Source organism: Talpa occidentalis, unplaced genomic scaffold (genome assembly GCF_014898055.3).
Source record: "Talpa occidentalis isolate TD23 unplaced genomic scaffold, MPIMG_talOcc4v2.1 talOcc4.4, whole genome shotgun sequence".
In the NCBI taxonomy this organism is placed as follows: Eukaryota; Metazoa; Chordata; class Mammalia; order Eulipotyphla; family Talpidae; genus Talpa; species Talpa occidentalis.
Window position 1 is genome coordinate 127,512,993 of NW_023604295.1, and position 24,437 is coordinate 127,537,429.

The 24,437-nt window shown below is 39.4% G+C and overlaps 1 protein-coding gene across 1 annotated transcript; it reads right to left on the bottom strand.

Annotated features, from left to right (window-relative positions):
• Window positions 1-12: 12 nt before the first annotated feature.
• Window positions 13-16,710, bottom strand: FRG1 (FSHD region gene 1). The gene is made up of 9 exons (XM_037526342.2): window positions 16,412-16,710; window positions 13,356-13,426; window positions 9,005-9,130; window positions 7,969-8,026; window positions 6,345-6,459; window positions 5,915-6,019; window positions 1,868-1,959; window positions 1,239-1,349; window positions 13-107 (listed from the first exon to the last, which is right to left on the bottom strand). The coding sequence occupies exons 1-9, from the start codon at window positions 16,471-16,473 to the stop codon at window positions 71-73; spliced, it is 777 nt and encodes a 258-aa protein (XP_037382239.1). The 5' UTR covers window positions 16,474-16,710; the 3' UTR covers window positions 13-70.
• Window positions 16,711-24,437: the final 7,727 nt, after the last annotated feature.

The window sequence follows — 24,437 nt, forward strand, 5'->3', positions numbered from 1 at the left end:
AAACCCATTCACTTCCACTGATTACTTTATTCAGAAAAAACAAAAGGAGAATTAGTAACAAAAATCCTGGTCATTTGCAGTATCTATCAGCTTTCAATTTGGCTCTCCTGTTTAAATAAAGACAATTAGTAAAAATTAACATACGTGAAACATGCCCAGATATAGTCAACTGCTACTAAATATAAACTCATGCTTAGAAATTGTATTTTCAATTTTGGTTATATTGCACAACACTCATATTAAAATATTAAAATTTTACTTTAATTAAAATTTGCTTTTCAATGTTATATTTCATACTAAATGGATTCTATTCTTATGAAGATCTTTTTGAATATTTAACAAATGTTGCCTAAGGGCTTTTTAATCCATAAGAGCAAGTTTAATTATCCCTGAATTTAAGCATGGCCTAAAGTTCCATTTAACAAGATGGCAATGTAGTATTTTTCTAAGTGATAAAAGTTATAGGAGATAGACCCTATTATTTTTCATATCTGATTTTTTATTTCTTAAAACTAGATACATGCTCAGCTGGAAAACACTCTTACATAATTTACTAACTTCATGTAACAACTTGATCAATGAGTTAACAGAAAATACATGGCAGAACAGTGTCTTTATCAACTAAGGTAAACAAATAAAGATTTTAAGGTTGATTTTGTAACACGGATTTGAGTGAGTGGCAGATTACCAAATTCTCTCTTAATCTGGTACAGCTAAACCTCTCTATCTATTATGTTATAAATCCAGGATCTTACTTACCTAATGGTAATAGGAATAGTAATGATATTAGTAATAGGCCATGATAAGTATCTTGCACACCTCTGAATCCAATTTAATAAAAGTTTCAATTTTATTTAAATTTTTTTCTCATTATTAATAATCTATAGCACTCTAATAGAAAACACAGAATTTTGACATTAACAAACTACTTTCTAATCCAGTTCTAAGTGTTATAAAAACATGATGGTCTATTCATTATGAAATAGTTTTAGTGAAACCTGAAGTTCTTGCAATAAATAAGTGCAGTAAATACTTAAGAATCTGGTTGTTATTTTTTAGATACTCTTTCTTAGCAATCTTTCCCCAGACCTAAGATTTCCTTTTAGGCAATATTACCATGAATTAGAAATGAAGACAAACATTTAAAACCTCTAGTGATTTAAAAAGAACACTGACTTTCTATATGCCCTCTAGCTTGGCTACTGAAAGTTAGTGGAAATAAGGGAAAATATGCCTACCTGTCCAGAAGTGTTTCATGTAGAAATCCGTCTTTTCGGGCCTTTTTAAGAATTTTACTGTCTTCTTTACTTATTTTAAGTTTGTGGTCTTGGAAGCTCTGAAATTTCTTACTGCAAACAAAGTATCTTCCTTTAAAATTCTCAGATTTTTATTATACATGTTTACTGATAAACTCACAAATATTTTTAAGGTTTTTCAGTTAGTAAAAAAAATCTAATTGTATTTCTTTAATAAACTACACCTTTTCAAGTACAAAGATGGCCTGAGTGCCCCATCATCAAGAGGGCAGTTGTTTGAGTAGCACTACAGAATGCCACTTCTACTAGGGGCTGGAATCCCCTATGTAGTGGCTATGAAAGAGTACTTGGTTGGCATTATGTCCCGGCAGGTCGCAATCACAGCCAATTTATTAATGAACAGGGAGACTTGGCTAACCCAACTGACTTGAACTTTGAAAGCAAGCAGGATAATTAGGAACACAGATGCCTTAAGAAAAGCATTCAATTCAATGTTTTGTCCTAGAGTCTATATTATGTTGCCTCATCTTGTCCTGCAGGCATTTTATTTTAGGTGCTCTGAGAAGTACTTCATGGCCAAATCTGTAGGTCTAAAGGTAAAGGATACATACACATAATTGATTTCACACTGTTTAACATTTCCTTTGTCTTCTTCAGGAAGGTCATCTTTTTTCTTGGTTTCTCTTTCAGCGCAGGATCTAATCTGGATATTGAAAACGAGAACCGAGAACCCGACAGGTTATACATTTATCTTCCCCCTTTCCACATTACTTATCACATAAAAATAAGTTAATTCCATATGAAAGAAGAGACAATTAACTTAGCAAACCTGTCAGAAAAAGACAGTTTCTAGATACAATTTACGTAATTTTTATTAATAATTGACACTACATGTTTCTGCAGAACCCTTGCACCAGAAATACCAAAGAGAAAATTATTCGATAAACATTTTACAAATCAGATCCACTGAAATTAGGCAATAATTTAACCAATGTGATTTTGTCTTCAAAGTAAATAAAGGTGGATCAAATTATCCCTGGTAGATAGTGTTTCTTTTTATAACACTGTAAGGTTAGGATAGTGCCTATTTTAATTTGTCCAAGCTTTTACAAAATACATTAAACACAATTTGCTTTTACCTATTGAATCTCCTCTTTTAAATCCTGATAGCCTCATAAATTTTGACAGATATATGCCATCAAATGCCATAATTGTTGTTGATACAGACACAACAATTAGGATAAACTGAGTGGGGCAAGGAAGGGGGCAGAATTCAGGTACAATGACCCTGCAACTTGCAATCCAAAGTACCCACATCTCCAAAGTGATCTCTGTGGCTCAGAGTCCAATTCCAAGGATGCTTAGAAAGCGCTCGCCAAGGATATGTGAGTTACAGGTCTGGTTTTCCCTAGAAAAGCTGGGGAAATTCAGACCAGGTCCTATGATACAACACTACTTTTGGTTGGAGGGAACTACTGTTCTGATAGATAAGACTAGGACTTGGCTGACACAGATGAGCAGAGCCTGTGATGTAAAAGGCAAGGTGGAACAAGTGCTGGATTATCATTGCTCAGAGCTTCCAGGTACTTGACTAACCAAATAAACCCAGGGAACTTTGACAGGTACTTCACAACATTAAATATAAGTAATAAAATTAAAAAAAAAAAAACCCACTAGTGTTTTTCTAATGACTTATTTCCTGAGAAGTGTGGTATGGAATGCATAAGTAGTTTCTAGAATTTCTTGGGCCTGGGTACACATCCTGTCTCATTTAGTCTAGCTCTTTTCATGTGAACTTCATGAAGTGACTGATTAAAACAGGTCAGAATGTGGGGCCTCCCCGGTGGTGCAGTGGGTTGAGCACAGTGCTGTGCAGCTGTCTGCAGCTTCTGCTGCACGGGTTCGATTGCTGGCCAGCGAGGGAGATACCCACATGGTGTGGCAGATCTCTCCTGTCTCACCCGCTGCTCCCCTCAGCGGTGTATTTCTGTCATCTGCCTGTTCTGCTCCCTGCTCTGTCTCTGGTGAATCCTCTCACCCTCCCGCACCTCTGGCCTGTACCCCAGTTCTTGTATAAAAAAATAAATCTTTAAAAAAAATAGATTGAAATTATTAGCGATTTTGGCAGTGAAAATGCCTTATAAAAAGTTATGGAAGATCTGGGCCTCCCCGGTGGCGCAGTGGTTGAGCGCTGGGTTGCGAAGCTGCCTGCAGCCTCTGCGGCACTGGTTCGATCCCCGGCTGCTCCCCAGCCACCGGAGGAGGGTCCCACATGGTGCGCAGACCTCTCCTGCCGCCCGCTGCTCCCCTGAGCAGTGTACTTTGGTCCTTCTGCCTGCTCTGCTCCCTGCTCTGGCTCTGGTGAATTCTCTCACCCTCCCGTGCTTCTGACTGTACTCAGTGCTTGTATAAATAAAAATAAATAAATCTTAAAAAAAAAAAGACAAAAACATGCAATATCACTCCAGCTTTCATATGTGATGCTAAACAAATGGGATCTTAAAATATTCAAAGATAAAATAAAGAAAAAAATTAAAAAAAAAGTTATGGAAGATCTATTGAAATTTCTAATTCTTGTATTGTCTAGAATGGTATTTCTTCTTCAATTAACTGCACATGGTAAGATGAACAAATAGTTAGTAGTATTATCACATGCTTAAAAAGATTAGTAATATTTTCAAGATAAAATAAGTACTTAGAGACTATAAAAATGACTTATGAAAATCAGGAACATTCAGAAAATAAAATTAAGGGAGAAGCAGGGTAAGAAAGAGCAGTATGTCCATGAAAGCCCCTGAAGCAGCCTGGGGTGGGGGGAAGAAGCAGAAACAAATGAAAGATAAAGTGACTAGTCCAAAGAAAGTTGAAGGAGTGAAATTAAAAGTAAGGTATCCTTGTCTGGAACAAAAACATGGAGGTTCAGAATTCTTAAGAAAATGATTGCAGAAAGGGCAAAAAATATTTGATTCTGGGGATTACAACATGGTAAAAGCAAAAATGAAGAACAAGTAACTTCCTGCTACAGCTCCAGGTAAGCAGAGGTCACTGGTGAGCTATCAAAAGGCTAAAGCTCTAGAAATAGTACTGATTATGACTTTTATATATATTTTTTACAGTGATTAGTAACATGGAGGCTCAAGTATTAAGCAAATTTTTAAAAATCTGGTGGGAGTGTAAGTATACCCTGTATGGAAAGCAATGTGGCAATATCTAACATAATTACAAATGCATATACCCCTTGGGCCTATGATTCAACTTTCAGAAATTTATCTTCAGATAGACTTCCATACTTACAAAATGATGCATATTCAAAATGATGCTGCAATGCTGTTTACAAGAGAAAAAACTGGAACTAACCTAAATTTCTCTCTATAAGGAACTGACTAAATAAATTATGGTACTTCCTTTAAAATGAAATACTATGTAGGTATTAAAAAGAAACCAAACTTTCTATACACTAAAAGAGGAAAAATCTCTAATATGCATTGTTAAGAAAAAAAATCAAGGTCTAAAATAGTATGTATAGGAAGTTAACTTCAGGGTAAAAAGTAGAAAGATGCAAACATTCATATTTTTTTTTTAAGTTTTTTTTTTTAATTTATACAAGAGCTGGGGTACAGGGTAGATGTGCGGGGAGGGTGAGAGGATTCACCAGAGATAGAGCGGGGAACAGAACAGGCAGACTGACAAAATACACTGCTGAGGGGAGCAGCGGGCGAGACAGGAGAGGTCTGCTCGCCATGAGGGTTGCTCCAAGGCCGGTGGGGATCGAACTGGCACTGCAGAGGCTGAGGACAGCTTCACAGCACTGAGCTCAACTGCCTGCGCCACCATGGAGGCCCGCAAACATTCATATTTCTATTAAAAAAAAAATTATAGAAAACTATGGAAGGATGAGACAATTTTATATGCTAATATTTAAAACATATTTGAAAAGTGAATAATTATTTTTTTTAAAGAAATAAATGATTTTTATTTTTTTTTTTTTTAAGATTTATTTATTTATTCACACAAGGACCGGGGTACAGGCCAGATGCGTGGGAGGGTGAGAGGATTCACCAGAGACAGAGCGGGGAACAGAACAGGCAGGCTGACTAAATACACTTCTGAGGGGAGCAGTGGGTGAGACAAGAGAGGTCTCCTGCGCCATGTGGGACCCTCGCCGGCCAGCCAGGATCGAACCGGCGCTTCAGAGGCTGGGACAGCTTCACAGTGTGGCGCCCAACCGCCTGCACCACCAGGGGAGGCCCAATAATTATCTATTTTCAGAAAGGTATATTATCTATTTATAAGTCTAAAAAGCATGTGGAATTACTCAGGAAAAAAACACTATTGGAAGGAGATAGCAGCCAGGTAATTCTTAGATGTAGTAATTTCTCTACAACATGGTACAAACAAGCCTCAATTATGAGATTTATAGTTAAAAATAATTTTGGAGCATAATGTAAAATGCTATGAGAAATATTTAAAGTAAAAGTAAGTGATTATCCAACATTTTATTTTTTATAGTGCAATAACATAGATTTACAACACTGCTTATGATTCAGGGGAACAGGTTCACACCTCTTCAGATGTGAGTGACCACAACACTCTAAAGAGGTGTAATCACATCATATACAAGACATGTATTAGAGTCTATAGAAAACCATCATGACTACCTTTATCATTTCTTCTTCTCCTGCTGTTTTATTTTTTGCTTCAATATCTCCGGCTTCATTGCATCTAATAAAGCAGCTATTTGAGGCCAGTAAAGCCATTTTCCCCTAAACAAAACAACAAAAAGTAGTTATGAGGATATCTACAAAAGAACTCTTAAGTCTTGAGACTAAACTAATTTCCCCTCCCCCATTCTAAAAGTAAAAACAAATTTGGGGGAAACCTGAAAATAAAAAAAGAATGGAAACAAAATCTTTCTGTTCAAAGATAACCAACACAATAAGTATTTTTAGTATATTCTATTAGTAAGACTAATTCTAACTAGATGAAAGAGAATTGATTCCTTTGGCTAAAAGATCCATTGAGAATATAACAGATACAGTTCAGTTTGAAGAAAAATTAACTTTAAAGACAAACAAAAATAATACTCACATCTTGAAATACTGGTTCCCACTGTTCTCTTGGTCCAATTGCATCTGAACGTCCAACCACGAGCCCATCTGAATTAATACCGAGGTATTTTCCATAGCCAGATTTCAGGGCAATTCTTCAGATTAATAAAATAGATAAATATTAAAAATGTGGAGAATGAAAACTAAATATGGAACATAAAAATGTGTAGTAATTCAGACTGGTCATATTCCAAGTGTCAAAAACTACACGCGGCTCAGTGGTTACCATATTGGACAATATAGTTGTATATACATTTTAATATTAAATACATTTTATTATATAACATTAATCTTTTCTACTATTATAAACAGTATTGCTATATGCTTTCTATACATAAAATTGCCAACATTTCCTTTGAAGAGTTTTGTAGGATGGGAATTATTGGATCAGAAGGTATCTAGTTTAAAGTTCCTGTTACATGTTATCAAATTGCTTTCACAAAAAATTTTTATCAACTTACATTCTTACCTTCCAATTAGGAGAGTATCTTTCTTTTTTTACATTTATTTTTTTACATTGTTGTTCATTTATGTATGATGTTTGATTTCTCCCCTCAGATGTAATCCCCATTAAAATTCCTGCCATCAAACCACCTGTGAAGGGGCCTCCCTGGTGGCGCAGGCAGTTGAGCACAGCGCTGTGAGGCCATCCACAGCCTCTGCAGCACAGGTTCAATCCCGGCCAGGGAGCAACCCACATTGCACAGCAGACCTCTCCTGGCTCAACCGCTGCTCCCCTCAGCAGTGTATTTCCTCAGTCTGCCTTTTCTGCTCCCCACTCTGTCTCTGGTGAATCCTCTCAACCACCCATGCATCTGGCCTGTAGCCCAGTTCTTATATAAATAAATAAATCTTTAAGAAAAAAAAAGTGTGTGTTCTTCTGTTTTTATTAATTAAAAATCTTTCACCATACATACTGGACACTCAAAGAATGTATAGAAATCATCTGACTGTGATTCTAATTTTTTAGTTTACCAATTCCTTGTGATGCCAGAATTGACATGATATTTATTTTAGGTTAATGATTAGACCCATCATTATCTTGTTGATGTGACTAGCATAGTGAAATTCAATTTCTGTTTCTATTGCCCAAAGTATATCACTCTATACTTTTGCATTATGAGAAAAAGTTGGTCAGTTTATGATTGGAAAATAGTGAGCAAAACATCTCTTTGGTTCTTATGATTATGTAACATTTTCTGCTAGTTTAAAAAATACTTTTTTTTCTATCCTATTTATTTCTTGACTCCTAACCACTGTGTTTACATATCACAGTAATATCAGATCAGGTTTTGACTTATGTTTGTTTTCTTCACATGATTTTTCTAATCTATACCCTATTTGATCTTGCTAAGAATCAGAATGTATGCTTTTATCTAGAATTGTGAGTCTCTTTGGAGGACACAGTTATTTCAAATGTAATTTAATAAAATAATATCTAAATAATTATAAGATATACAGTGTCATAAAACTCACTTCAAAAAAGGCATTTTTCTTTTGAAATCAAAATTACTCTGTGGTTTAAGCTAGCTAGATAGTATTTTTTTAAATGAAATTAAATTTTAAAATAAAGGATTATTAATGATAGTGCAACTCAAGCTTACCTGGAATCAGACAATTTGACAGCTGTAAACTGCTCTGGAGGACTAGGGCCCTCATCAGCTACAGGAGAAAAAAACATTTTGAGATAAATTTCAAATTTGTTGTAAATATACATACAAAGATATTTTCTAGCTTCAAAATAATGTAACTTTTTCTTTCAAAATTAAGTATAAGAATATTATGATACAGTTGTATTATGATATAAACATATTAAGATATACTTTATCTTTTTAACTCGTGTTAGTTTTAGCAAGAGAGATCAGCATAGCTATTTAGTCATTATTTGTCTGTACAAATAAGCGCTAATAGACACAAATCTAAATGTTTTAATTTATTCAAGGAATGGCCATTCAGATGAAATAATGCTACTTCTCTATCTTCTGATTTCTTTGTATAGTAGTGATTCCTCTGATGGGCTAAAGGGAAGGAAGACTTCAAATTGTTAACTATATTCTATTTTTTTTTAAATAATAAATTTTATTTTTATATTCCCCATACAATTGCTACCCCCCCATTCTGACCTCAATTCCTCCCCTCCCGCCCCCCACCCCCAAAAAGTGTCTCTGGTTCATAGTTTTTTATTGATTTTGATTTTCACTTTCTTACAGTTATTCATTTTCCTGGTCCCTTATTTAAGTTTTCTAGATTCCTGCTATGAGTGAGACCATCCGGTATTTTTCTTTTTCTTTCTGGCAACTATATTCTATTTTAATTTTAGCAAAAGGTCTGAAAAATATAGGAATTCAAACATTTGATTGAACCAGGTTTTCTTTTATTATTTAAATTATTCATGTTCTTTTTGATTTCCATAGATACTTTTCTTGAACTGTACAGTATTTTCAAATACTTTACTGAATAGGAGTTGCCAATAATTTGGAAATACTGAGAAACGAAAAAAAAATGGAAGAGTCAGATACAATGGCTTTGTTCCTTTGAAATATACTTGAGATGAGTTAAATTTGGCCTAAGTGAATGAATGTTATAAAATATATAGTTTAAATGGCTTTTGCCCTCCCATTGCTTCTACCAGACACAAACCTTCTTTATGTGGCGCTCCCAGGGTAAAAAGTCCATTGTCAAGTGCATGTATGTAGGTGCCTTTATCCATTTCAATTGCTATGGTTCCTGAAATTTCACCAAAGTTTGTTACTGTCCACCAGATTCCTAAAAAATAAAATTATAAATTTAGATTTTATACAAAGTTCATGTCACTGCTATTGTTATAATTATTTTCAAAAATTTTTTTTCCATTTTTTTTTTTTTTAGATTTATTTATTCATGTATACAAGAACTGGGGTACAGGACAGATGCGTGGGAGGGTGAGAGGATTCACTAGAGACAGAGAGGGGAACAGAACCGGCAGACTGACTGAAATACACTGCTGAGGGGAGCAGCGGGCGAGACAGGAGAGGTCTGCCTGCCATGTGAGTATCTCTGCGGCCGGCCGGGATCAAACCCGCACTGCAGAGGCTGCGGACAGCTTCACAGTGCTACGCTCAACCGCCTGCACCACCAGGGGAAGCCCTCAAAAATTTTTTTTGTATGTACATGTAGAGATGTAGGATAACTAGCACCAAAATCAAGATTTGGTTCTTTATAAGACAGTAGTACATATGATGTATCTCCCTTTCCAGCCCCCAGCCCTCTATGACTAATTTCCAAGGATAACTATTATAACCTGTTATTTATGTATCCCTCTAAGAAAATCTTTTCAGAATAGTATTTTAAACTATAATTTTATTTTTATTTATTTTTTAAAGATTTATTTATTTATACAAGAACTGGGGTACAGTCAGAGGCACGGGAGGGTGAGAGAATTCACTAGTGACAGAGAGGGGAGCAGAACAGGCAGACAGACAAAAGACACTGCTGAGGGGAGCAGCGGGCCAGGCAGGAGAGGTCTGCCGCGCCATGTGGGTTTCTCCCTGGCTGGCCGGGAATCGAACTGGCGCTGCAGAGGCTGAGGATAGCTTCACAGCGCTGTGTTCAACCCGCTGCGCCACCAGGGAGGACCTTAAACTATGATTTCAAAGTAGAAAAAAAATCATCAAAAACTACTGTGTGTTGCACTAATATCTAGCTCTTCAGTAGAAATGTTAAACTCTAGAGTCTATTTAAGCAGTCATTGCAAGAGTTTATATTTTAATGGGAAAAACTGGTCTCAAGGCTTCCCCTATATTGTGGTTTAGCTAGAGCAGGAATGTGTCAATCATTAATAGGATAGTAAATGATATCAAGAAATCTGCATTAATTTTTTAGGTCTGATAATATGCATTTAAAAAGAATAAAGCAGAACGAAAAAGAGAGACAATATCATTATAAGAAATGTGTTTTTATATATTTGTGGGTAAAGTAACATAATAGTTGTGATTTACTTTAATATTTTCCAGGAAAAAAGTGCATGGTCATGTGTGTAAAAAAAAGATACTAGTTTAAAAACTTTCATTTAAAATTTGAGTTAATTATACCATACAAAAATTTGATTTTCTAAATAAAAATTAACTGAAAAATGCATCAAAGACCTAAAAGTAAAGCTAGCATTATAAAACTCTTAGAAGAAAACATGGAAAAGTTTCATGACATTGGATTTATTGATGATTTCTTGACTATAACACAGTAAGTACAAACAACAACAAAAGCCTGACAAATTGGACTCATTAAAATGAAAAACTTTGGTGGATCAAAGGATACTATCAATAGGATAGAAAGACAACCCATCTAAAGGGAGTAAATATTCATAAATCACCTCTGACAAGGGATTACTATTCAGAACATATAGAGAATGCTTAAAACTTAAATACAAACAACCTAATTAAAAAATGGGCAGAAGATTGAATTCAGTTATTCCTTTCTAAACCTTCTGCAGACTGTTAGCTATTCCTTCTAGGTAGTGTCACATCATAGAACAAAGCTGTTCATACACTGTAAATTTTTATTTGTCTATTAAGAGGATATAGTCTGTGAGGAGAAGGCCCAGGACTATTTTGCTAACTGATGTCTAACACAGAGAAAGGAGTGAGCACACATTTTCTAAATAATGAATTACAAATGTCCTAGTTTAAATGCCATGGAAGTTGAAAAATATTGTCATGGCACCCACTCTCTCTGGTAGTAAGACTACAGCAGATACTAAAGAATAGAGAAAGCTTTTATTATGAAAGCCCTTTCTTTAAGCTTATCATCTCCCAGTGCTGCCCAGTGATTTACCTCACCTTCAGCTGACCCAATGCCTCTTTGTTAAAGGTCCCCTTGAAATCTCTGCCATAATTATGCACCTGGCTCAAAGGGGCCATACATCTTAGCTCTGGAAATAGATTCTAGTCTAAGTACCCTTCAAGGAACTACTTCAGTAAGCTGACACAGAGCTTACTTGGTTGTAGTATCTGGAAGTTTCACAACTTACGCAATTGTTAAGTTCAGTCACTTCCTAACCTAGCAGAGTTCACTGAAGCTAGTTTCTTACAGAGCTGCCCCTTGCTATTATTGCTCAGACTTGATATCTCCCTTGTGAAAGGCACAATCTCTTTCACCCTATTTACCAATCCACTCTGGCGTTAGGTCTTCCGTTCAAGTCCTTGTGTGGAGTCATCAACACAGCTTAAGAAATAAGCTCGGTATTTTTTTTTCAGCAACAGGTACATCATTACTTACACAGGAATCTTAGGAGTTCAGGAATATGAAAGAAAATAGGAGGGTAAAGAGTCAAGACAGTTTAACTGGTCCTGGACTTAGCTTCCACCATGAACAACTAGGAAACTGGACAGAATATGTGAGAAAACTATTTTCAGGTATTGGAACACAGGCATAACAAGATTATAATGTTTGAGAAAAGGGAAACACATGAGGTGGACCTCATATTCACTTCAAGATTTTTCCTAATGTCAGTTTATCAACCATAGTGCAGGGAGACAGAGCCCAAGAAGAGCAAGGCGATCTCACTCACCTGAGACTGTAGTGCCAAAATGACAAATTTACAGAGTAAGTACTGAGAAAAGGGAACTGCACAAAGGTGGACACCCCAGAAATATACATGGGGATTCCTAGTAGTTCCTTGGCTAATGACAGGATTGTGCATGTGCTGGGCAGATTTCATAAGGCCAAGTACAGTGATCGCTGCTGCTGAGAGCTCAGTGAAGATACCAGAGGTCACCAAGTACTGGCAGACAGTGGAGTGGAATGAGCTACTCACAAGATACTGAGCAGGCTGGGCATTTGAGTGAGGCCCCCATGGGGACCATGTCCTAGAATAAAGGCTATAGTTTAGTTCTAAGGGTAAGGCCAAATAGCCCTAATACTTCAAAACAAAAATCAAGCCTGAAAGGAGCAAAGGATCTTCAAATAACCTCAACTCAAGTTTGAAGCTGACTAAGATACCAAGATTTGAAGTTTGACAAAGATAACAAAGCAGTTTAATGGGAAAGTTTATTTAACTCGATATCAGTAAGGAAAAAAAAAAAGAGCAATGAATTATCTAAAAGAAAATATACAAGACTATCTTTATGATCCTGGGAAAAGCAAAGATTTCTTGGACTGGAGAAATAAGGCAGTAGTTATAATAGAAAAAAAAATTTCATTAGGCTTTATAAAAATTAAAAACTTTTGGCTATTTAAAAAATTCCATTAAGCAAATGAAAAGTCTTTATGTACTTGTGTACTGGTTAATAAAGCAGGAGAGGCTTGAATGGCTTTTTGCAGGTGGTCAGGCTCTTTAGCACATGTACATCTGTCACAATATTTCACAGGACAGTAAGATTTATTAATGTGAACACTAGAAGCAAGAAACTTAAGACCTGAATGAGAATATCTTTTTCATTACTTTTGAAAACATATTTTTGATATACCAGTTATGATGTTTCAAAATGCAACTTGCCAAGTTTTAAAAGGAAATTAACTGCTTTTAAGTAGGTGTGGAAGGATAGCAGGACTAAATGGAAAAAAGTAGACAAAAATCATTTTTTTACTTTGGATGTATTTCTTTTTGGGACATACAAATCAGTGGCTTTGCAATTAAAATAACTACACATGCAAAAAAAAATTGTAATATTTACACAGCTAAATAGCACTTATCTATATAAGGCCCTTAAGTTTATGTATCAAAATCCCTGGGATACTAACCATATGAACGGTGCTTATTAAATAAGGCTAATGTTTCCTCTTTCTCATGATTGGCTTTGATAATGAAGAAAAGGCTTCAGTGATATCTACTGCCCTGGAGAATAAAAAGAATCTTACAACTATAAATAGTATTTACACACTTTAGGACAAATATGAATAATTCAGATTTCCTTCTATTTTTCTTTTTTACTACTCATCTCCATGAAAATGTTTTTTAATAGAATCTCAACAAATGTTAACTTTTCTCAGAATAAATCATTAAAAACTGACTCACCAACAATATCAAGTTGTGTTTCTTCATCCTCTTCTCTCTTTCTCTTCTTATCCTTACTCTTTTTCTTCTTACTATAGTAGATAATTATTATTATTTTTTTATTTCCTTTCATCGCTGTTCATTTTTGTGAAATATTTGCTTTCTGCTCTCATTTGTCATCCCCATAATTCTCCCACCACCATGTGACCATCACCATAGTCCCTTGTGCTCTTTATAGGAAGTAATTTTATTTTTTTAAGATTTATTTTTATTTATTTATGAATACAAGAACTGGGGTGTAGGCCAGAAGTGCGGAGGTGAGGTAGGGGGGGCGGTGAAAGGATTCACCAGAGATAGCGTGGGGAGCAGTGGGTGAGTCAGGAGAGGTCTGCTGCGCCAAGTGGGTTAGCTCCCTGGCAGGGGATCAAGCTGATGCCACAGTGGATGGCGATAGCTTGATATCACTGAGACTTTAAGCCCTGCACCACCAGGGAAGCCCTATAGGAGGTAATTTTATAAGTGAGTTTAGATATGTTGATATGCATGGTAAATATAAGATGGAATCTAGGAAGTCTTTTAAACTATATGTTGATCTATCAATTATTGATTTACGATATACTCTCTTCTCATTCTGAGAGGTTTTTCTGATCCAGCATATACAGTGTTATTGTTAAGAGGATAGACTATGGAGCCAGACTGCCTGGTTTTGAGTCCAGATTCTGTCATTTCATAGTTTGTGATTTCTGTAGAAATTACTTAATCACTGTGAGAGTCATTTTCTCCACCTATAAAATTAGGTTAATAATTTATTTTTATTTTTATTTATACAAGAACTGAGGTATAGATCAGAGGCGTGGGAGGGTGAGAGAATTCACCAGAGACAGAATGGGGAGAACAGGCAGATGGACTCAAGACATTGCTGAAGGGAGCAGCGGGTGAGGCAGGAGAGGTCTGCCACACCAGGTGGGTTTCTCCCTGGCTGGCCGGGAATTGAACCGGCACTGCAGAGGCTGTGGACAGCTTCACAGCACAGCACTCAACCAGCTGCGCCACTGGGGAGGCCCTAGGTTAACACTTTTATCTCAACACTTAAGGTTATTGTGAAAATTTTGAGTTAATGTACATCCTCACACATAGTTGGTGAGAATGTAAAATGGTGCAGTCACTTTGGTAAAGTTTGGGGTTTCCTCAAAAAGTTAAACACAGAATTATTATACAACCTAAGAATCTTACTCCTAAATATATACCCAAGAGAAAACAAGTCCACACAAAAATCTGTGAAAGAATATTTATAACCACATTATTCATAACAAGCAAAAAAGGGGAAATATAATCAAATGTCCATTAGCTGATGAATGGACATATTACCCAAAATGTGTTAGTTATACAATGGAATATTATTTAGCCATAAAAAGAAATGAGTACTGACATATGCTGCAACATCGATTAATCTTAAAAATGTTACACTAAGAAGCCAGACACAAAAGACTGCATATTATAAGATTCCATTCACATGAAATATTCAGAACAGGAAAATCCATAGTTAGAAAGATAATTAGTGTTTGCAGGGACTGGGCTATTAGGGAAAAGAGCAGTGAGTGCTTAAAGGGTAAAGGGTTTCCTTCTGAGGTAACAAAAATATTTAGCAACTAGATGTTACTGTGAATATACCAAAAAAAACCCAAAACCCTCAATGTATTGTACTTTAAAAGGTGGATTTTATGGTATATGGAGTATATCTCAATAAAAAAAAAACCTCTCAAGAATTTTTTTTTAAAAGCTAATATGCAAAGTTGTTTAGTACAGTTCTTGGAACACAGAAAGTGACTATCACTATTTATTATGATTGCTGTTATATATATATTATGTTAACACAGTTATGATATAATTTTAAGACATGCTTGTTTACATTTTTCCATCATAAAGTAAGTTTTCTGAAGTTCATGTCTCTCTCCTTCCTGTAAATTTAGGCAACATCATATAGATACATTAGACAACTCCCGACTTCTGTAAAAATCATTTAAAAACTGTATTAAACGTTTTCCTTGCAGACTGTATAAAATCATTATGGAGTTCGAATTCAGACAACTTTTCTAGAGTTACTTGGATGCTGTACCCAGACTATAGTCCAGTCTCAATTCCTTAATAAACTCACTTATGCGTCAATCAATTTACATAAGTGAACAATCCTCATAATTCTTTGCGTATCATTATTTCCTCTTTATAGTTACCAAATGGAAGCCAAATAGATTAACCAGCACCCCACAAATAACAAAATTAGTAACTGGTGGAGTCCACAGTTGAGTCCATATCCCTATCAAAAGTCATATCCTTAATCCGTGTGATTCTGCCCAGTTCCAATCTGTATATTGCATTAAAAAAATCTATGCAGATTTTCTTTAGGAAGGAGATGACAGTGACAATAATGACTAGTAATACTGTTATTGTCATGAATGTGTTTTCAGACTTAACTCAGTCCTCACTAGCTGAGGTCACGAGTGGGGTTGGGAGGAAGGGGCTCAGAGATCCCAAACTTGCAGCTTCTGGGCTATTCCCTGGTCTCTGCCCAGGTCTCCCCAGGTCTGCACAGGCGCGGGAACTGAGTCCAGCACTGGAGGGAAAATGAGCTAATCAGGCTTTTTGCACTACTAGCCTTTGTGGCCATCACCTGTGGCCTTGATTTGTTAAAGCGGAGGGCGCGTGGGCGCGGGTCTGGTAGTGGACACCTGGAGCCTGGGCGAGCCCACGTGTGAACACCTGAGCCTGGTGGGCAGGGGTGTAAGGACGGTCACTCAGAGGCAGAGGTCAACGAGGAGAGGAAAAGAGCGTGATTACAGAAGTAGGCGAGACCAGAAAGAAGGCCCGAGAGAGCCCGGAGAGACTGTTAAAAGATTCCCAGGGGCCTCGGGGCTCCGTCGCCTCCCAGACCCCCTGACCGCCCTGCGCCAGGTCGCCCCCTGCAAGCACCTTTCCTAGGTCCAGAGGCCGGGCCCAGCGCTGGGAGCCTAAGTGGCGAGGGCAGAGGCTGCTCAGAAAAGCGGGAAAGCGTGTGTCGGGCGAACTTGGGGGGTCCTCACCTCTTAGCCTTGGTTCCCTTGAGCACGAGCTTGGTGGACTTCACATAGGAGTACTCGGCCATGGCTGCGGGGACACTCGGGAGAGAGGGAGGTGGGCGCCGGCTCAGGACAAAATGCCTCGGCTAGCGCAGACAGGCGACGGGGGTACAAAAATGGAGCCGGGGTACAAACTCCCTGAAAATGTAGCAACTGAGGAAGTGGACGCCCCTCACTCGAATCACTGTGTCGTTCCCCACGAATGCAGACTCCTAAATGAAGAACCCCACTTCCTGTTTACTACCTGGCGCTACGGCAAGCGCGGGGGGCCGAAATACATCGATTGCGGTGCGTTAGCGTTTCCCTAATTGAGGAAACCTTGAGTGCCGCCCTCTGGTGGACGCCGAAGTTGTAACAGCCGCGGTTGGCCTCCCGAGCCGACGGAGATTGCCTTCCTGCTAGGTCTTGGGAGAAGCCGACAATTTGGTTGACAAGAGGATGAAGCGACGCTGCAGCTCTCTCAGTGCTGCAGGCAGGGAGCCAGGGCTGATTGCCTGGCCCAGTCGAGAGTCTGGACCGCGTTTGGGGATAGGGTCGAGGTGGGTGGGTAGCATCGAGTGCTTTCCCTGGCCTGGGACATCTTTTTTTTTTTTTTTTTTTTTTAAGATTTATTTATTTATGCATAAAATAAATGGGGTACAGGCCAGAGGTGTGGGGGGTGAGAGGATTCACCAGAGACAGAGCGGGGAACAGAACAGGCAGACTGACTGAAATACACTGCTGAGGGAAGCAGTGGGCGAGACAGGAGAGGTCTGCCTCCTCATATGGATTGCTCCCTGGCCTGCCTGGGATCGAACTCATGATGCAGTGGCTGGCGACAGCTTGGTAGCACTGAGACTAGGATACCTACTTTACAGATTAAGATACTACCTTAGCTGACTTGCATCAGCTGATAAGCTAACACTCTCTGGTACTCCAGTAAATCCCACTGACTGATGTCCACTGCGAGCTGAAAGTCATTTGTTCTTGTTGTAATTATAGAATTTAAACAAATACATATAAGCTCCAAAAGTAAATATTCAAAGTGTTGTTTCTCTGAATAAGCAAAAGCACTTCAAGAATGAGACACCTAAACAGTTACTGTCTGTTTATTTGTATGTAAAATCTTTTACTCAGTTATCTCATTGCTTCGGCCCAGTTTTTATTTGCTAGAAAGTGAAAGTAGTCAGGGGAAATGCATCACTGATATGGTTTCTACCTGAATCTCCAATTAGTGAATTTATATAATGCAGGCTGAGGGGCACCCCAAGACCCCCAAACCTTGGATGCTCTAAATAGTTTCCCCCATTTGCTGCATTAAGACAAAACATACTCCTAGTGTATAAGACTGTCAATAGAAGGGAAGTTTAATAGAATCAGTGTACAATAGAGAGAAGAGAAGAAAGGATAACAGTTTCCAATAAAATACTCAAAGTTACTCTTCCCCTTGTGGGTAAATGCCCAGCCAAACAGGGTTGGCCCAAGGCAGGGCCATTGAAGCCCAAAAGCTTTCCACAAATCCTTGTTACCTTCTGGTGGGGACACATAGGAAAGGGGCAGATGGAACAAAGCAAGTCTGGAAGTAAAGGAACAAAATCAAAATACAAATCACAATGAAGGCTGCCATTGTCAGCCTCCCCATAGGTCATTTTCACGCACATCTCTTTCAAGTGTCTTCTTCCATGTCCCCCAAACCCCTGGTCCAAATCAAGGCCAAGAAGCAAGTGAGGCTTCTTCACATGTCTCTGCTCCACTGACCTCCAAGTCTTTCAAATCTTCCTTCCCGGAGCCTCCCTTAGTGGCACAGGCCATTGAGCGCAGTGCTATGAAGCTGTGTGTAGCCTCTGCAGTGCAGGTTCGATCCTGGCTGGGCCAGTGAGAATCCCATATGGCGCGGTAGGCCTCTCCTGTCTCTCCTGCTGCTCCCCTCAGCAGTGTATTTCAGTCAGTCTGCCTGTTCTGTTCCCCACTCTGTCTCTGGTGAATCCTCTCACCCTCCCACGCATCTGGCCTGTAGCCCATTTCTTGTGTGCATGAATAAATAAATCCTAAAAAAAAAATCTTCCTTCCCAAGTTCTTTCTAGCTTCCCCTTGCTGCTCAGCTCCATTCTTCCTCAGATGGGGCAGGGAACCTGGAGCCTCCTATTTCTATGGAGATTACGCTTTCATAATTTGATTCTGTATTAAAATATTGACAAATTTATGCATAGATCTATTAAAATTAAAAATTAAAGGTAGGGCCTTCCTGGTGGCACAAGGGATTAAGACGCAACCTATGGAGCTATCCGAAGTCACTGCAGCACGAGTTCGAGCCCCAGCCAGGGAGATACCATACCACATGGCACAGCAGACCTCTGCTCGCTCGCCTGCTGCTCCCCTCAGCAGTGTATTTCAGTCAGTCTGCCTGTTCTGCTCCCCACTCTGTCTCTGGTGAATTCTCTCACACACACCCCCACACCACTGGCCTGCACCCCAGTTCTTGTATGCATAAATAAAAAAATCTTTAAAAAAATTAAAGGTGTACATGTAGCACTTTTTAGGTTTTCTCCCCTAATGGAAACTTTGAATTAATCTACTATTATGGGTCCCAACCTTATTAAATAAGGGAGCTTCTATCATTTTTTGCTAATAAAAAGTTTATCTTGGTGAGGATGGAATTATATACATGTATATGTATATATGTATTTATACCTAAGGGATTTTTATATAAATAAGCTTTGTAAATAAGCTTTGTTATGCTTAAAAAATTCATTTGAAGCACTTGCAACAATGTGGATTTAGTCCTATCCTCTCCCCTTCCCAGATGACTGAGGTCTATATTCTATCCCTACCAGTCTCCTGGCACCCGTGGCCTCCTAATTGCCAAGTCCTTATCTCACGTTATTTATATATTGAACAAGCATGACTTAGAAAATAATCAAGTTGCCAAATCCTTGTTTCTTTTAGATTTTATTCTGTAAGAGACGTTTATCCTGGCTGTGGGTGAAAAATAAGAACCCATTTCACTTTTTCTCATGCTTGAGAATCCTCCCTTCATGTTATCTGCCTGCACATCATCCCACTGCCCTACACCCTCCATGCTAACTGCTTTGGAAGGTGGGTACCTGGTGTTAAAGAAAATGATTTTTCAAACAGGTAAAATATTTATTCTCAGATATTAAATAACCATGTGTTTAAAAAATGTAAAGCTCATTAATTAATGAGAGGATACTGAAGACATTACAACTGGCTTAAAGGGGAATTCGAAGAGCACACCCTACATGCAAATATGCATGAGGGGATAAGCAAAATTATCCTGTATCTCTCACGGTTCTTTTAGGCTTGCAAATAATCAAATAAGCATCAGGCAGACTGTTAATGTTAGTGGGAAAGGAAGTCCTGAGTAAACTCCATACAGGTTTTGTAGACTCCACCCCCATTCCAGACCAAAGCCGTCAAGACACTGGGAATGACAAATTCCATCATCTGCAAAGGGAGGGTTGCTGGGACCCGAGGGTGGAGTGAAGCAGCCAGGTTTGATATAAAACCAGATACGTGGGCCTTGGGTCTCTCTTGGACTCAGGGCTCTTGGCTTTTTTCTCAGCGTGCCATTGGGATTCCAGGTCAGCAGAACGGTAGCATGCATTCACAAATTTATGTCCTTTTTCTCCCTGAGTTGTTCATTTCTTCATTTCCCCTTCTTTTGTAAATAAACCTTTTATTAACCTTTTGTGTGTGTGCCTGCAGTTGAGTATTAATAAGTGCAAAGGCAGGACATGGACACAGTGCAGGTTTTCTAATCCAGCAGACAGGGTAAAGGAGGAGTCAGAGTCCTCAGTGGTTTTTTTGCAGGTCTTTTATTGGGATTACCAGGTACACAGCAGGCAGGGGTACTGGGGGGCTGGCAGGCCTCCCAGCCCCCAGCAAGTCTTCACTCTATTTGGGCTCTCCGGCCTTCTCTGCTTCTTTCTTGGCTTCTCTTTCAGCTTCTGCTGGCGTCCCCGTGACTCCGACCTTAAAAGCCCAGTCTCAGCCCAAGTGAATCCCATCTACCTATGCCCACACCCTACTCCAGGTGCCCGCCATCAGGCATGCATTCAGGACCGCAAGGATCCATCATCTATCCTGATGGCGGGAGGGCAGAAAAGCCTGACATTTTTCCTTACCCTACAATAAGTCTCTTTTTATTGCACGGGTGAGGACCCACAGTCACTGTAGGGTAAGTAAAGCATCAGGACTTTCTGCCCTCCCACCATTAGGATTGATGATGGATCTGCGGTCCTGAATGCATGCCTGATGGCGGGCACCTGGAATAGGGTGTGGGCATATGTAGGTGGGATTCACCTGGGCTGAGGCTGGGCTTATAAGGGCGGCATCACTGGGGCACCAGCGGAACAGAGTGAAAGGAGCAGAGAAGCAAAGGCCACGAGAGAACGCCGGAGAGCCCAGGAAGAGTGAAGTCTTGCTTGCCTGACAGCCTCCCGGCGCCCCCCCCGCCCCCCCACTCCCTGTCCCAGCACCCCTGGTAAATCCTGCCGTGTACCTGGTAAATCCCCAGCAAAAGCCTACAAAAGCCACTGAGGGCTCCAGGACTTCTCTCCTTCACCCCGTCTGCTCGGGTCATAGAGATCCTGCCCTGTGCCCTCCTAAGGCTACAGTCACGCAACCTATTTCATATGGGGGTTGCCCTGTAACATTAAGAGAAAAAAAGATATATAGAAGTTTAATAATAACATTTATTAAAAGCAGAAAAAATAGGCCCAAAATGGAGTTGTTCACACTGAACCTCCCACTCAGATTTAATAACTAATCTCATTGCAGTTTCAAAATATAATTTTAAAGCAATTAATATGTAGTTCCTTAATCAGCACCAAAGGTAACATTCATTATAAGATCTCTCTACCTTCCTTTGATGGAAGGTGACTTTACCTGAAATAATCTTTTCTTTTGCTAATAGTCTTGTCCCACTCCATCTATAAATACCTTCCCTTTTATGTAATTCCTTTCCGCTTCTAGATAGGATGCCACCCTAGAGATAAATCACTTAATAATGCAAATTAGATCCCTAAGTTTGTGAATTCTGTTTTTAAATATCTACCTACATCTCTTGTATACATGGGAGAGACCCAGCATGACTGAATAACTTGCCCAGTTGGCTTTGACATCCTAAATAGCTTAGCTAGGACAAGGGAAGTTGGGGAAAGAAAAGGGAATTTCAATTAGGGAGTTTATCTGGAAAGGCACATTGGACAAAATGTCTGCAGATTTATTTCTGTCTTCTCCTTGGAAAAGAGACAAAGAGGGCCTCCCTGGTGGTGCAGGGGGTTGAGCACAGTGCTGTGAAGCTGTCTGTGACCTCTGCACCGGCAGGTTCAATCCCTGGCAGCCAGGGAGGATACCCACATGGCGCGGCAGATCTCTCTTGTCTCACCCACTGCTCCCCTCAGCAGTGTATTTCCGTCAGTCTGCCTGTTCTGTGCCCTGCTCTGTCTCTGGTGAATCCTCTCACTGCCCCATGCACCTCTGGCCTGTACCCCGTTCTGTGTATGCATAAATAAATAAATCTTTTTTAAAAAAGGAAAGAGACAAAGAATGAAGTATTCTGGGGAGAGGCCCTCACAGAGAAAAGTTTACATATAAATATCAAAAATGACCTCCATTTTGTCTTCAAAGCTCCTCCCATGAAATAAACCTCTTGCCAAAAGGATAATAATTTGGGGTGGCATATTTTAGCATATTTATAAAGTATGCTAAAACAAATTTATGATTAGATGCAAAGTTATATCTGAGTCAGTCATAAATCCAATTCCACTTAACAAAATTCATTTGCATTTCTATGGACAAGGATAATTTACATTACTACAAGATTTTTTGAGCTGAAAATAGCTCAGACTTTTAAAGGTCCCTAAAGAGTCAAATAATCCAGAAAAATGTACAAGAAAGGACACTACTCCATATATATTATTTTTTGGAGTTGTCAAAATTTCCCCAGGACAGTAGAGAAGGAGTAGTCAATGTCTCTCTTCCCTTTCTTTCATCTTCCTCCTTCCTCTCCCTGCCTCCCTCCCTCTCTCCCATCCTTTCTTTTTGGCTACATGACTTCAAGTTCTCCTGGCTAGCCTGATGGTGAATATTTTTTTATGGGGATTCTGAAACCCATTCCTGGGGTCCTCTCTCCTTTGATTCCTCTGAACTAGGCAACTGTATCTCTATTCTAGGTTATTGCTCATGGCAGTAACTGTCATTTTAAGCATTCCTAATTTTTGCTCCTATTACAGGTCTATCATGGTTCAACTGTTACCCTGTTACTGACCTAATTGAGTCATAGACCCTTGTAAAGGGCAGGACAGGAATGGACCACAGTGCAGGTTTTCTGATCCCATGCAGACCGGGTAAAGGAGGAGTCAGAGTCCTCAGTAGTTTTGCAGGTTTTTTATTTGGGGTTCACCAGGCATATGGCAGGCAGGGGTGCAAGTCTTCACTCTATCTGGGCTCTCTAGCGTTCGTTCTGCTGCTTCTCGGCTTCTCTTTCGGCTTCGGCTACTGCTGCTGCTACTGCCGCTGCTACTGCTGCTGCTACTGCTGCTGCTGGCGTCCCCCCGTGACGCCGCCCTTAAAAAGCACAGTCTTAGCTCAGCTGAATCCCATCTACCTATGCCCACACCCTATTCCAGGTGCCCGCCATCAGGCATGCATTCAGGACAAGGATCCGTCATCTATCCTGATGGCGGAAGGGCAGAAAAGCCTGACATTTTCTTTACCCTACAACCCTGTGCTCAGAAAGTCAAACTCTGAACCAAGAAATTGTGTCCCCAAAGGAAGTCCTTATGAATACAAGTGGTGCTGCCACAGAAGGAGAGCAGTTAGTACTAAACCATCCCTGTAGGGTGAGGTAAAAAGTATCAGGCTTTTCTGCCCTCCCGCCATTAGGATAGATGACGGAGCCCTGTGGGCCCCAATGCATGCCTGATGGCGGGCACCAGGAGTAGGGTGTGGGCGTATGTAGATGGGATTCACCTGGGCTAAGACTGGGTTTATAAGGGCGGTGTCACGGGGACGCTAGCAGAAGAGAAGCAGTAGAAGAAGAGAAACAGAAGCAGAACCACGAGAGAAGAGAGAGAATGCGAGAGAAGGCCCGAGAGCCCAGAAAGAGTAAAAACTTGCTGGGGGCTGAGAGGCCTGCCAGCCTTCCAGCCACCTAGCACTTATGCCTGCCATGTAGCTGGTAAATGCCAATAAAAGCCTGCAAAAGCCACGGAGGTCTCCAGAACTCTTTCCTCCTTTACCCTGTCTGCATGGGATCATAGAGAACCTGTATAGTGCCATTCCTGCCCCTACAATCCCCTTGCGCGGTGAGAGAAGGAAGTTTATATTGGAGAGAAAGAAATTTAAGGACATGGGGGACAAGGGAGGGTTTCTATAGTTTCAAGTCTCAGAACGCAGGCTCAGACTAGGGGCAGTGACAGGGTTATCAATGACTTTCTGGAATAGTTGCTTTTTCTGTGTTATTGGTTTAAAATGGCCCAGGATGTTTGTCAGGCACTGATGTTATCAGCATCCTCTCAAAGGAAGAAAAAAATCTCATTAAGCAACTCAGTACCATCGCCCTGAGGAAAATGTACGCCAGCTTAAACTAAACTGCTAGGTTAAAGGTTAAGACAGGGGTCATGTATCTTGACTCAGGCTAGACCACAACCCGGATGGAGAAAAGTGTGACATTTATCTTAATTCCAGCTAAGAATGTGAAGTTAATCAGCAATATTAACAATGCAGATGAGTAACTTTTTGTGAAACTTGTTCTTCAGGGTGAAACAAAATGCACTTATGGAAATAGTTTCCAATCAATTGTCTCCATAAATGTATTAAGAGTCATAGTGCATCAGGTTAATTTACCATGAGTTATATATGTGATAGAATAGTTTTATATATTTTCAGGGTACTTATTTCTCCTTAAAGTTTTTTTTTTTTTTAAATATCTCTGCTCCTTCTCCCCTAAATTGCCTGGTTTCATTACCATAAAAGCTATTTATTG

Bases quoted from the DNA above. Each gene is read 5' to 3' on its own strand.
- FRG1 (XM_037526342.2), bottom strand. From the start codon at position 16,473: ATGGCCGAGTACTCCTATGTGAAGTCCACCAAGCTCGTGCTCAAGGGA. The intron at 13,427-16,411 runs GTGAGGACCCCC...TATCTACTATAG, and splicing joins AAGGGAACCAAGGCTAAGAG to TAAGAAGAAAAAGAGTAAGG. The intron at 1,350-1,867 runs GTATGTATCCTT...CTTTGTTTGCAG, and splicing joins CAGTGTGAAATCAATTATGT to TAAGAAATTTCAGAGCTTCC.